Here is an 11,607-nt window from a genome sequence, read left to right as displayed (position 1 = left end):
CAGAATAGGCATACTGTATTATATAGCTCGCCACATCTATGCAGCTTTATTCCCCTCCGAGCGTCTACTTACTGGTGCCCTCTCCTCCCCGACGTGGCCTACAGGTACCTTGCTCGTGGAATACCGAGCTGCTCCTCCGCGCTCCGTTATACCGGCACTCTATCGGCCGCGCACATTGCCCTGCACTCTCAGAGAGCCGCATCTCGGCCGGTGTCTCGTGCCCATGTCCGCGACTCGGCAGGTGCGCACTGATGATGTGGCGGTCACGCTGGATATTCACACTGGCCACCAAGTATTGAATTATATTTGGCTGATCCTGATCGCACACACCGCGCTGCGGAGATTATGAACCTCGTCACCTGTGCAATCGTGGCATACTCTGTGATGTGCCGCGCGAGCATGGGCAAGTCGCCACGATAAGGGTGGACACTGTTCAACGGGCGACGTCACAACAAGCTATTTACACATGCATGATTGTACGACATGACCCTTCTCACTTGAGTCATGTACGGCGCCGTTAGGGGCATCACGGCGGCGACGTTTGTCTCCTGCCTGACGCCGCACTCCTGTCCTCTAGCCGTTTTGCAAGGCCTCGTCTCAAGTCACGTAACCCGCAGCCGTGCCCCCTTTACAAACAGCTGAGCGTTGGATGGGCAGCCGTCAAGTTTACCCCCAATTTTCAGCACTCGGGCTCTGTCAGCTGCCGTATCCCCCAACCACTCCCCCAAGCTCCTTTACGGCGTGTTTTTCATTTCTCTCTGTACATCTCCAGGCCATCGCGTGCCAGGGCTAGCGTAAGCCGTGACCGTGCACGCTTCTGCCATCACTATCACTGCAAACGCCGTCGTGATGCTGCTTCCATTAATATTGCGTCAGTTCGCTGGCAGTATTTATATTATGCTATAGGCCCGCTCGTAGTATTTATGAATTAATTTGTGTCGGCAGGGCTGACGTGCTAGTTCCCAAATTGTACGAGTCCGGTATCTGATCGAGGATGGACCCGACCAACGTTCGCGGCGCACCGCGAACGAGTGAAGCCTGTGGAGCATCGTTCAGCAAGGTGTCCCGTGCGAGCCAAGGGCCCAGCAGAAAGATCTTTTGACCCCGCGAAGTCAGATGGCCAGACTAGACGTGCACGGCTCGCGCTACGGCCTGATCCGCGCACCCTCGAAGGACAGTACAATTGCTTCAATCAATGCAGCCCGCAACCTGCGGGCATCGACGCATCAGACGCGGACTCCAATATTTTAATGCTTTTCTTTTGATTACGGTGGCCCTAGATTGTACCTACTAACTACTACAGCGGAGTATGGTGGTTGCGACTTGATGATTGACAATGGAGTTAAAATGCGTGCGTATGGAGCGAGATGGGATCCCTAATGCGAATGTACCTACATGCTACGAAGAGAACCAACCCTTTTACTGGAATGAATTGCACGAAGAATTTTGGAGTGGGAACGCGTGCGCCCAACTGCAAGCGCGCCCGTCACAAGAATGAGTAGGTTTCGAACCGAAATGTGGTGTGTGGGCGCGGCGGAAAGGCAAGGATGGTATAGAAGACCCACTGTGTGAGGCCGTGCGCGGATAGTTACATAGATAAGACGTGACCGTGACCATGACCATGGCGGAGATAGGGCAGGTCATGTACGGGGTCGTGCGACGCGTCGCGATGCATTCGAAACAAATAGATGCACACTGCCCACCCTGGAAGTGCCGAGGGCGAGCGGCGACGGACGGCGTTTTGCGCGCATAGATATGTTGAAATATCAACGACAGATAGGTGCAGGCGGCGAGAAATGCGGGAACCGAGCATTTTGTGAGGCGTGATGCGTCTAGGATTCTGATGCCGAGTGGGGAGGCTGCGAGGCTGATGAAGGCCCTTCCGGTCGTGATTTTGTTTCGTGCGGTCGTGGATGACAAACTGAGGAACTAGGACAGTTTAGCGCGCAAGTGGCCGACCGCGCTCTCGCTCGCGCGCTCGTAGACCGCTGCGCCCGTTGCCAAAGCCAGGAGCGATCCGGCTGTCGACGCCCACAGGAGGCTCGTCGAGCTCATCAACTCGCCGTCGGCCCCTACTCAAGTCAGACTCTCGGCGACCAAGATGGGAGTGGTCATCCTCGCCAGGCGCCTCCCGGTGAATGTGGAGGCTCCGGGCCAGGACTTCACGGACGGCGTCAAGCTCGTCCTGCGAACCAGCGCCCACCATCATGCCAAATCGCGGCTTGGCCGGAGGTGAACTATTCCGGCGTGTCAGAGTGCGCCCCCGCGTCACGACCGGGCTGCTCGCGACCCAGCCCGACACTTTCTCGATGCTGTCGAGACGGGCACGGGACTGCGGTCCGACATGAGCGTGATGGTGGAGGCACGGAGGCGGTGAATCGCGAGGGCGAGCAGATTGACGCGGGGGAGAGCGCGCAGCAGAGCGGCGGCTTGAAGTCGAGCGCATCTCCGGGTCACGCTGCCGACCGCGACCCCTTGGGGTTGTCTCGACAAGCTGGGCCTTCGAGTGGTCATAGGAGTATGCTGTGATGGGGTTAACAACGGGGTTGGCAACACGGGGCGTGGGAGGTGACGACTGCAGCGACCGCGTGAAGGTAGTGAGCGTTTGTAACTGTGATGGGACACGGTGACTGCGGGGGGACGCCTGCGACGATGTAGCCGTAGTTAGCAGAGAGAAGTAGGCGGGGAGACTGGCTCGGTTCCGTCTCCTCTTCGCCGTAACAGTCTCTGGGTCAGCGTCCTGCTCGCTGGACGTACGACTCAGAGCATCACTCGGTGTCCTTCCGTGCTGTGGGCGCGTAGACGACGCGGGCGAGGGGGAGACAGAAGGATCGTCGGAGTAGTCGTCAGAGTAAGTGTCGTATGGAGCAGGGGCACTCCCAACGGAACCGGCCTCAGCGGGTGACGAGTTGTTAATGGACGAGACGCGACGATTGAGCGTAGTTATCGTGGACCGGTTGTTTGTCCCCGACGGTCGACGAGCATACGACAGGCCCGAGCCGCGGAGGTGATAGTACTGGCTGAATGAGCTCGCCTTGGGCATACTATCCACGCTGAGCATCTCGCGACTGAGGCTGAATTCCCCCTCAGACCCGATTGCGAGATTGGGATTGGCAAAGTCCTCTTCGTCCTCATCTGCGAAGACGGAACAGACGGCAGAGGAGGCGGACGACGAGGAGATGGAGTGCCGGTTCTTGTGAGTCTTGTATGGGCTGGTCGCTGTCAGAGAGCGGCCCATGGTAGATGCTACCAAGGCGGGGACGTCTGCGAGGCTTCCTGGACCATTGTTGGAATGCAAGTATGGGGACGGGTAGGCACTGCTCGTGGTCGAGATAGACGGCGAGTTAGCGTCAAGGCTCTCGCATTCGTCACTGCAGTATGCTCGTCTGATAAAAGGCATTGTCAGCAAGTCGGTGCAGACACAAGAGTGTATAGAACAGACCCCTCGACGCTAAGAGGCCCGCCGCAAAGGAGGCAGACTTCTTCGTACATGGCGTGCACAGCGGGGGGTCGACGACAGCGACGACGAAGGACTTGGCAATGGCGGCGTGGGGGACAGACGATGCTAGCGGGGAGGGGGGTATGGTACGGGAGGCATGGGCAAAGAGACAAAGGAATATATAAGGCTCTACGGTGAAAGGGTGTGAAGGCCGATTTCGAGGCACACTCAATTTCCACTTGACTCGGCGTGTGACTCCCCCGTGACGCGCGCGTTACAGCCGCCCAGGATGCCCTCGGTATCTTCCAAACTGAGCAGGCGCTCGTATCGGACTATGTCACACCATCATTACATCCCGTCACGCCGCCCAGATCCCAGATGGCAACCCAGACGCACGTTCTATTTCCTGGCGGTCGTTCATCGCGTTCTCATGCACGCAGAGGCACGCCTCCATCCGCGTACAAACGTGGATTCCAGACTGACTCGGTCCCGTTCAGCACGCTCTCGAGACCTCTGGGCTCGGCACAACGTATGCTACGACTGGGTACATGATACGAGACCTTCCGTCACCGAGTACCCTTCCGGTCCGTGGTCCTGAAGCTTGAGCTCTTAATGCTTCGCTCGATCTGCGACTGGTGACTGTCCTGTACGGGCGCCTCTCCGATTCCTGTGCGCCCCCTCCAGTCACGATGTCCGAGTCTCCGGTTGGTGTCGCGCCTTATCGCGGAGAACTGTCGGACGGTCGCAATTGGTATCATCTAGCGAACGGATGCGATTCGCGCTGTCGACACGTCAGTTACTGCTGGCAGTGATGCTTCTTGCGAGAATCTGAAAGACCCCATCGGCCCCGGCGCTTGCACTAATATGGCGCACCCAGTGCACGCGTCCTAACGCCATCCAGCGCATTCCTTGGCCATTACAGACAAGCACGTACATCAATGGCCACTGACGGACGTTTACTTTGATTGGCATGCAATACGTCTGTGCTTCTGCAATGTTCGGCTCTGTTCTTGCTCGCGCGCGCGCCTGCTCCGCATTAAATACACGTAGCAATCGGTCAGCTCATGTTCCACCTGTTTCCTTGCACGCCACCGTATGTTCTCCATATCTCCTCGATTATCACCGACGCGATACCACGCGCGCATCTTTCATTCTCGGCGACGGTGATCCCAGCCTGTCGACGTCTGTCACGCCTCTGACCCATGCCGCTGGCGCCTTGAGCGAGAAATACACGCTGGAGTGCTTGCGAAACAGACGCTCCTGCGCAAGTACCGTCGCTGACATCATGCCCGCCGCAATGATGCCCAGATATTCGCAGATGATCATGCCACCCGCGATCGGTCGCGCCATTCTCACCCGTGTGCCAGTCCCCTGGAACCTCAGCATCGCGGGCGCGTCATGCGCCTAGAACCCGTCGCGCGGGCGGAGGTGGGTCGATGCAAATCCTTCTCGCGCCATTCCCACTTTCGGCGGCATGACTCGGGAGGGAAGGGAGGGCGGCCACTCGCGCGAGGCACCCCCAAAATGTCGGCCGGCGTGCTCTTTTAGGCAGGCTGCCGCGTGACGTCATAGGACTCCGGTATGGTGTGAGCGTGAGCAGTGACGCCGACGCGTGCGTCACGCCGACTGCTGCGTCGCGCGTGCCGCCGAGGTCGTTTGCATGATTCATGACAACCGCTGACTGCTCCCCGCGTATTGGTAACAGACGCAGCACTGCGACCTGCACGGTGCATCCCCCGCGCGAACGGGCAGTTGGGGCTGAGTAACTCGATCGTGCTGTCAACAAGCCCATACGTCGACATGACGGAGAATGATGCATTTGTGTGATCTCTGACGTGCCGCCGGCGTGGACGCATCGTGGGATGCGCGAGAAAAATTCCCTTGTGGAGCCTACAATAGCGCATATACTCGGACTCAGTCACGACTGCGTACGAATAAGGCGGAAGCCGGAAAGCCTATTTCCAGGCTGCGGAACCGCTCTGCAGCCTACCCGCGCATTGGCAATAGGTGTGGATTACCACCGCAGCGTCTAGCCGTATGGTGTCTCCATCACCCTGGTACGGGGGTGCGTGACAGCGCTCTAGATGCTCTGCTGCAGAGGGATACACCGCCGGATGCGCCTCGAGCCTAGATCGCCTCGCAACGTCGTCGCAGTCGCCACAGCAACATATGTATACCCACATGCCGCGATCAATCGGTGTGCACGCCGATCGTGCGTTTGTTTGCTTCCTTCGCTTTCGGCCGGTGGTTGGGAGGACCCTCGCCGTAGCCACCGTGATGGGATACTCCCCCGTGTGTCTTGTTCGTCTCGCTCGAATCATGTCCACCTGTGTGCTCCAAGTAGCTACCCGGTGACACCAAGCCACACGCGTCCGTCGATTTCACTTCGAGTCCACGAGCCTGTCCCTTCTCGACGGGCACGCGCGCCGCGTCCCGCGCAGCTGCACTTCTGCCACAACACCGTCAGTTTATCCCGAATACGGGTTGAATATGGGCCCTCCCGACGTGTGTCGCGCGCTGATGCGGCGCCGCACGCGCCCACGCGGATCTGGCGTGCGTGATCTTCGTGCACGCCTGAAGCTATGACCGCCGCGGTTCTCTTCGATTCCAGGGCCCATTCGCGACCGACGGGGCGAACAATGGCCGCGCAGCCACCATTGTTGTCCTAAGGCGGGGGTCGCGCATGCCAGCTGCCGACGCTTCTTGCGCTGCATTTGGCGTTTCGGGGGCGGTCCTCCATAGCACGCGCACTGTGCGCTTCTCCCCACTGTGAAGGTGGGCCAACCGGCAGTGCGTGTGCGATCAACATTTCACCTATTGTTCCTTCGTTCTAAATAAAAAAGACGTGACGGCAGCGATGCTGTCACGCTCGTTTTCTTGTCCAGTCTTGTCTGCATTTATCGTGAACCCCGTTTGCTTGTGGTAAGAGTCACAAGGCGGCGCCCGCTGTACATGTGAGGCTTGGACGCCGCTGATATTCCCTTTTGATTCAATTGAAGGCTCATTACGGCTAGATGGGTGATGTTGGGTATGATGGTTTCCCTATACTAGCGGAAGCTCGCGAATCCATAACGACGTCCACAAGCTGCTAGTCCTATTGTTCGTATCTTTCTTAGAGATAGCCACGAAGTAACCAATTCTGTGTGTCTGGTTGTCCGACTTTACGCCGCGCTGCTCGGGTTTGTTGACACGCAAGCACGCAAGTGGGCGTGAGGCCCTGGTCTATGCCAAGGCGAGAACAAGATTCAGAACGTCGAGGTGAAAGGACCCCGACTCTGCTGTTCCCGTGGAGAAAGCCTGAATCCTCAAAGGCCACCCCACAACGGCGCGGGACCGGATATGTGCCTTCCTTGCCTTGTATGTCAGGTGGAGGTGTTTGTTGTCGACAGATCCAGGTCTGAATCGATCTTGGAGACAAGGCCGCTGAGTCTGATTCGTACTCAATACACATACACACGACGTTCTCGACGAGCCTGGTCATCGGTCTGGCTATGCAATTGCCTGGCCCGTGTCGAGCGTCTTCAAATCCCTCATAACGCGCGGGGACTCGCACGTTGCTGCCTATGACGCCGCTAACGGGGCAGTCACCGTCATGAGCGCTCGCCAGTCACAGGCGGAAGAAAAGCAGTGAACGCTGCACGCCCAGCACCGTGCACGCCGTGCAACTCGTAAAATACCCCGCGTGACGCGCGCAAACAGCTCACGCCTTGTCGACGATCCGATCACAGAGCGGTAACTGGACATGCGCACTTTCGCCGACCGAAAACATCTGTCCATCCAACAAGTGCAGTCCATTAATAGTAACAAGATCCACGCTAGAAATCCCCTAGAAGCCATTTGGCGGCGGGGGCAGCTCTGCACCGCCGCCAGCGTGACCGTTTGTGGCGTGATCTTTCTGTGGATCCGTCGCCTGCTCTTGCGTGGAAGACGACGTGACTGCTGGTGTCTGAGGGGTATTGGTTGCAGATTTGGGTGATGGGTGGGGCGGATCATCACCATGGTCCTCCTTGGTTTGTGCCATGCCGTTTACCACGCCTGTCGAAGGGGGCGCCGGAGAGACAGCGCGGGGTGCGGCGGGCGCGTTGTCGGCCATGGGGTCAACTGCTGGAACTTGAGGCAATGGTGTTTCGGAATCGGGGGTGGGCGTTGCAATGGCCGCCGGCGGAGGAGTGGGGGAGGGAAGGGCCTTCTCGAGATTGGAAAAGAGCCTGGACGACCGCTTGCTGTCGGAGCGGGAGAGGATGCCCTTGATTCTCTGGGTGGCCGGGGCGGGCGTTGGCGCGGGCGGGGGATCCGGCCGGGCGATGGGCTTCTCGGAGACGATGATCTCGAGCATGGCGGTGGGGGCGCCTACATTCTTTAGGCCGGTAAGCTTTTGGTGGAGGTAGCGCGCGTCGGCGAGTAGTCTGGATGCCGGGTGTCATCTAAGCAGTCAAGACGGACGGGCGGGTGCGGCGTACCTGTCCTTGGCCTCTGCGGACGGCAGCTCGATCTTGGTGTACTCGTCCGATAATCGATGGTTGATCCCAGCAAACACCTGTGTCATCACATACTGCCATGCCGCCATATTAGGCACGCGGGCGCCAAACACCGACAAGCAAGGCACTCACCTCCACCACAGACGGGGACAGATACCGCGACAGCACCTTGTGCAGCGTGACAGTGTCCTTGACTATTACTTCCATGTAGTCGTTGACCCCCCCGCCTTCCTTCGGAGCGTCCCACTTTACGTCCTAAAACACCCGACGAATCAGTCTCCGTATCAGCGACGTTTGTGACCACTATGAAGTAATCTAGAACCGTTAGAGGGGCATACAGCTCACCTGCAGACTCTTGATATGGGCACTGAGGCGATCGCCCATTATAGCAATCAGCTTCTGATGTATCTCGTTCTGGTGTTCTTGGTAGTCCTGCAACACGTGTGTATCCAACTCAGAACTCTTGTCGACAAGCAGTGGATGCGCCAGCTGACTTACCCGCTTGAGCTTGTCAAACTCTACGAGCATAACAGCCTGTCTTTGGCTCAGGTGTCGCCGGAACGTTTCTCGGATGTACGGAACGAGCGAGATCACGATCGACAGCGATTGGGACGCAAGCGCTACGGAGCGCATCAAGAATTAGACGGCTCATTTGCGGTAAACGGGAGAAGTACATGAACGTGCACCCACCCAGATGTCTCGCGGTAATGTTCTTCAGCCCTGCGGAGCGCATAGCGCCCGCGCCCAGCACGACCTGGCACGTTCGCGAGTTGAACGACTTGAGCAGCTCGATGACGCGGCTCATCGTCTCCGTCGTGAGCATCTCGAGGTTCGCGACGATCTTCAGGTAGTCCACCAGAAGCACGAGCACCTCCAGCGTGGCCGACACCGCGAAGTAGCTTCGGTCCTCGATGCGCAGATGCTTCGAGGGGCCAGCAGCCACTCTGCGTGGACTCTGGTGCGAAGACTGCGGGCGGGTAAGTGGGAATGCCGGAGAGGGGAGGGGAGATGAAGGACGGTGTGGGGGCGCGGTGATGCCATTCGGAGACAGTCCGGGGGATGGAGGGGCGGGGGAGTTCGGGAGAGGCGACATAGGGGGGCCGCGGTTGAGCAGCAGTTCTGGAGGGTCTGATATGGAAGCATCCACAAGCAGGTCGACTAGCCTCTGAACTGAGGGTGCCACCTCTGCTGCATTCCATTGCTCGTCTTCGACCAGCTTTGCGGAGTGGGAGATCTGCGCTTGATGGTAGGTCTGTAGGAAGCTCTTTGCCTACAAGCGGGTGCACTCATCAAACCTTGGACGGACGAACAATAGGCTCGAGCCTTACCTGGCTGACAACGGTGCCCCTTAGACCTACGATCATCCGTCGGCAAATCTTCTCCGTTTCAATCACGAAGGTCCACGATTCATTGAACAGGGCACAGAAGCTGGGAAGATCAAGCGCTGCATGCTGCTCAGCCCGCAGCGCGACCACCCTGGAAGCCCGAACATGCGCAAGTTCGGATGCTGAAGACAGGATTCCCGACAGTTCCTCTTGTAGGATTGGGCTATCGATGGCAGCTTTGGGAGATCTCGTAGTGACAAGCAGCGGAATAATCAGATGCATATCCCCCCACGAGAATCTGACGTTGCATACCGGATAGACTGCAGAACCTCCAGAATAATAGCGTTCTGCCAGTTGAGTCCCTCAATACACCGCATGAGGCTCCCATACATCACATGGGCCAGATCCATGAAGGCTGCGTGCGACATCGCTCGCAGTTCATTTACGACTTCCGACCTGTCCCGGCTGTTAGGACGCTACATTGGATTGTCGGATTGAACGCACCCTGACGACGATGCTTCATCGTCCTCCACGTTGGATGCCGGTATTCGCTGAGGTCCAGCCCAGGTCAAATTTAATGTGAAATCTACCAAAATGAGGAGCACTTACTCGCCTGAGCATACTGCGAACTTCCGCCATGACCACTTCTCGCCACGACGCTGCGGCTTCTCGCACCCCCTTTGTCCGTGCCAGAGACTGCAGAAGCGGCCGCAATCTGTCCTTCAAGGACATGTTGCGGTCTTTCTCCTTGTCCTGGTCACCAGAGCCATCCGCATCGATGCGCTCTACCAGGTCAAGGCGGAGGACGTTCACAAATTCGGATGTCAGGGATGATGTGATCTGCATTGTCAGCGTCCTCAGATGCTCTGGTAGCGACGCGAATGCTCTTAATGACGACAGAGGTACATTGAAAGATGGTTTCCGGGGTGTATCTGCAGACGTCAGACCGGGGCTTTCTGGCGGTGATTCGGGCACGGGTGGTAGAGGTGATCGACTTCGCTCTCGTGAGGGCACCGGCGGCGGTTGGGGCGTTGCGCGATCTTCCACCAGCTTGTTGGGCGCATCGGCCTCCCATAACCGATCTAGTTCGTCAATAACATCCAGAGCCTCACCCCACTGGCCTGCCGCAACCAAGCTCTTGGCGACTCCGGTCATCTCGACGACGCCGCCGACGAACCTCACGCCCTCGCGGACCGCTTCCATATTCCGCAGCCTAGCCTCCTTCCGCACGACCTCAAGACCGCGGTGTGCACCCTTCTCGTCTACCTCCTTGAGCAGCCCACGGAGCTTCGCGATGCGATCGAGGCACTGCTCAGACTCGGTCTGCAGGTCTTGCAGGTTCGAAAGGGCCGCAAAGAAAGACGTCGAGCGCACCGAGATCTCGCGAACCAAGTGTTGCTCGATTGTATCGGCATGATGCGAAAGCTTCTCGAGCAGCGGAAGAGAGTACGAGAGAGATGAGGGGTCAGACTCCGGAGACGCGTCGGTCCCATCGCCCTGCTCTGTGACGGCGTTGAAAGTTCGAGGGTCGCCAAGGTTGAATTCGGGCTCAAAAAACACGGATGGCACACTCTCCAGCGGAGGGATTGCGCGGCCGGCGGGTATTCTGGGTGTCAGCGGTGTCCCCGGAAGCTCAGAACTCGATGAAGACGCGAAGGCCGAAGGTATCTGTGCAGCGCCTTCGCGCCCCTGCTCCGCGTTCTTCTGAAATCGCTCCCATTCGGTGCCAACCGAACTGAGGTAGGGGTCGAAATCCTTCCGACGGACGCGCGGCAACTCTGCGGGGGGCACGGCGGGGAGGCTTGAATGCGCCTTGGGCGGTGCTGATCGCTTATGAGGACTGTTCACAACCGTGGATATTGCTTCACAGTGTTAGTACACGGTGGGTCGGTGGGCGCGCGTCCAAGTAGTCGACGTACCATGGAAACCATGCCTTGCGCTACTCCAGTCTGGGGGAAGGGCACCGAGAGGCAATGATGATAACGACGAGTGGTTGTACAGCTCATACGGAGATGCGTCCCCGAAGTAGTCTCCGCGACCCTCAGTGGTTCCTGACACACTCGCTGGTCCTGGTTTGCGCGTAGATGGATCCCAAGTGAATCGGTAAGGGCGTACATGGGAGAAGTTAGGGAGTTCTGCTACGGGTGAGGCTGGCCGTGAAGGAACTGAAGCATCATCTGACATGATAGGCTACAGCCCAACGAATGCAGACTTGTGGACTCTGTCAGGGAGTATCTTCGGTTTCGCGTCCCAAGTAGTATTTGTCCTAAAGAGGCTCACTTTACCAGCAGTACAGTTGTGCTACACCAGAGACCAGCATTAGAATGTTGGCAGGCAAGCGTGCAGACCTGAAATGTAGCCGGCG

At 58.1% G+C, this 11,607-nt stretch overlaps 3 protein-coding genes across 3 annotated transcripts; all 3 read right to left on the bottom strand.

The window, feature by feature from the left end:
* Positions 1–1,939: 1,939 nt before the first annotated feature.
* On the bottom strand, positions 1,940–3,492 carry POSPLADRAFT_1054098 (hypothetical protein; the record flags this gene model as incomplete). Its single annotated transcript, XM_024480485.1, has 2 exons — positions 1,940–3,386; positions 3,443–3,492. The coding sequence occupies 2 exons, from the start codon at positions 3,490–3,492 to the stop codon at positions 1,940–1,942; spliced, it is 1,497 nt and encodes a 498-aa protein (XP_024342139.1).
* A 1,066-nt stretch (positions 3,493–4,558) lies between these two features.
* On the bottom strand, positions 4,559–6,153 carry POSPLADRAFT_1032132 (hypothetical protein; the record flags this gene model as incomplete). Its single annotated transcript, XM_024476828.1, has 5 exons — positions 4,559–4,810; positions 4,851–5,329; positions 5,430–5,493; positions 5,645–5,888; positions 5,921–6,153. The coding sequence occupies 5 exons, from the start codon at positions 6,151–6,153 to the stop codon at positions 4,559–4,561; spliced, it is 1,272 nt and encodes a 423-aa protein (XP_024342138.1).
* A 2,019-nt stretch (positions 6,154–8,172) lies between these two features.
* On the bottom strand, positions 8,173–11,426 carry POSPLADRAFT_1133849 (hypothetical protein; the record flags this gene model as incomplete). Its single annotated transcript, XM_024484404.1, has 9 exons — positions 8,173–8,220; positions 8,263–8,349; positions 8,416–8,537; positions 8,608–9,187; positions 9,246–9,489; positions 9,555–9,698; positions 9,747–9,793; positions 9,852–11,104; positions 11,162–11,426. The coding sequence occupies 9 exons, from the start codon at positions 11,424–11,426 to the stop codon at positions 8,173–8,175; spliced, it is 2,790 nt and encodes a 929-aa protein (XP_024342137.1).
* Between the last annotated feature and the right edge of the window lie 181 nt (positions 11,427–11,607).

Source organism: Postia placenta, assembly GCF_002117355.1.
Source record: "Postia placenta MAD-698-R-SB12 unplaced genomic scaffold POSPLAscaffold_3, whole genome shotgun sequence".
NCBI lineage: Eukaryota > Fungi > Basidiomycota > Agaricomycetes > Polyporales > Adustoporiaceae > Rhodonia > Rhodonia placenta.
This window is presented reverse-complemented; position numbering and strand designations above follow the sequence as displayed.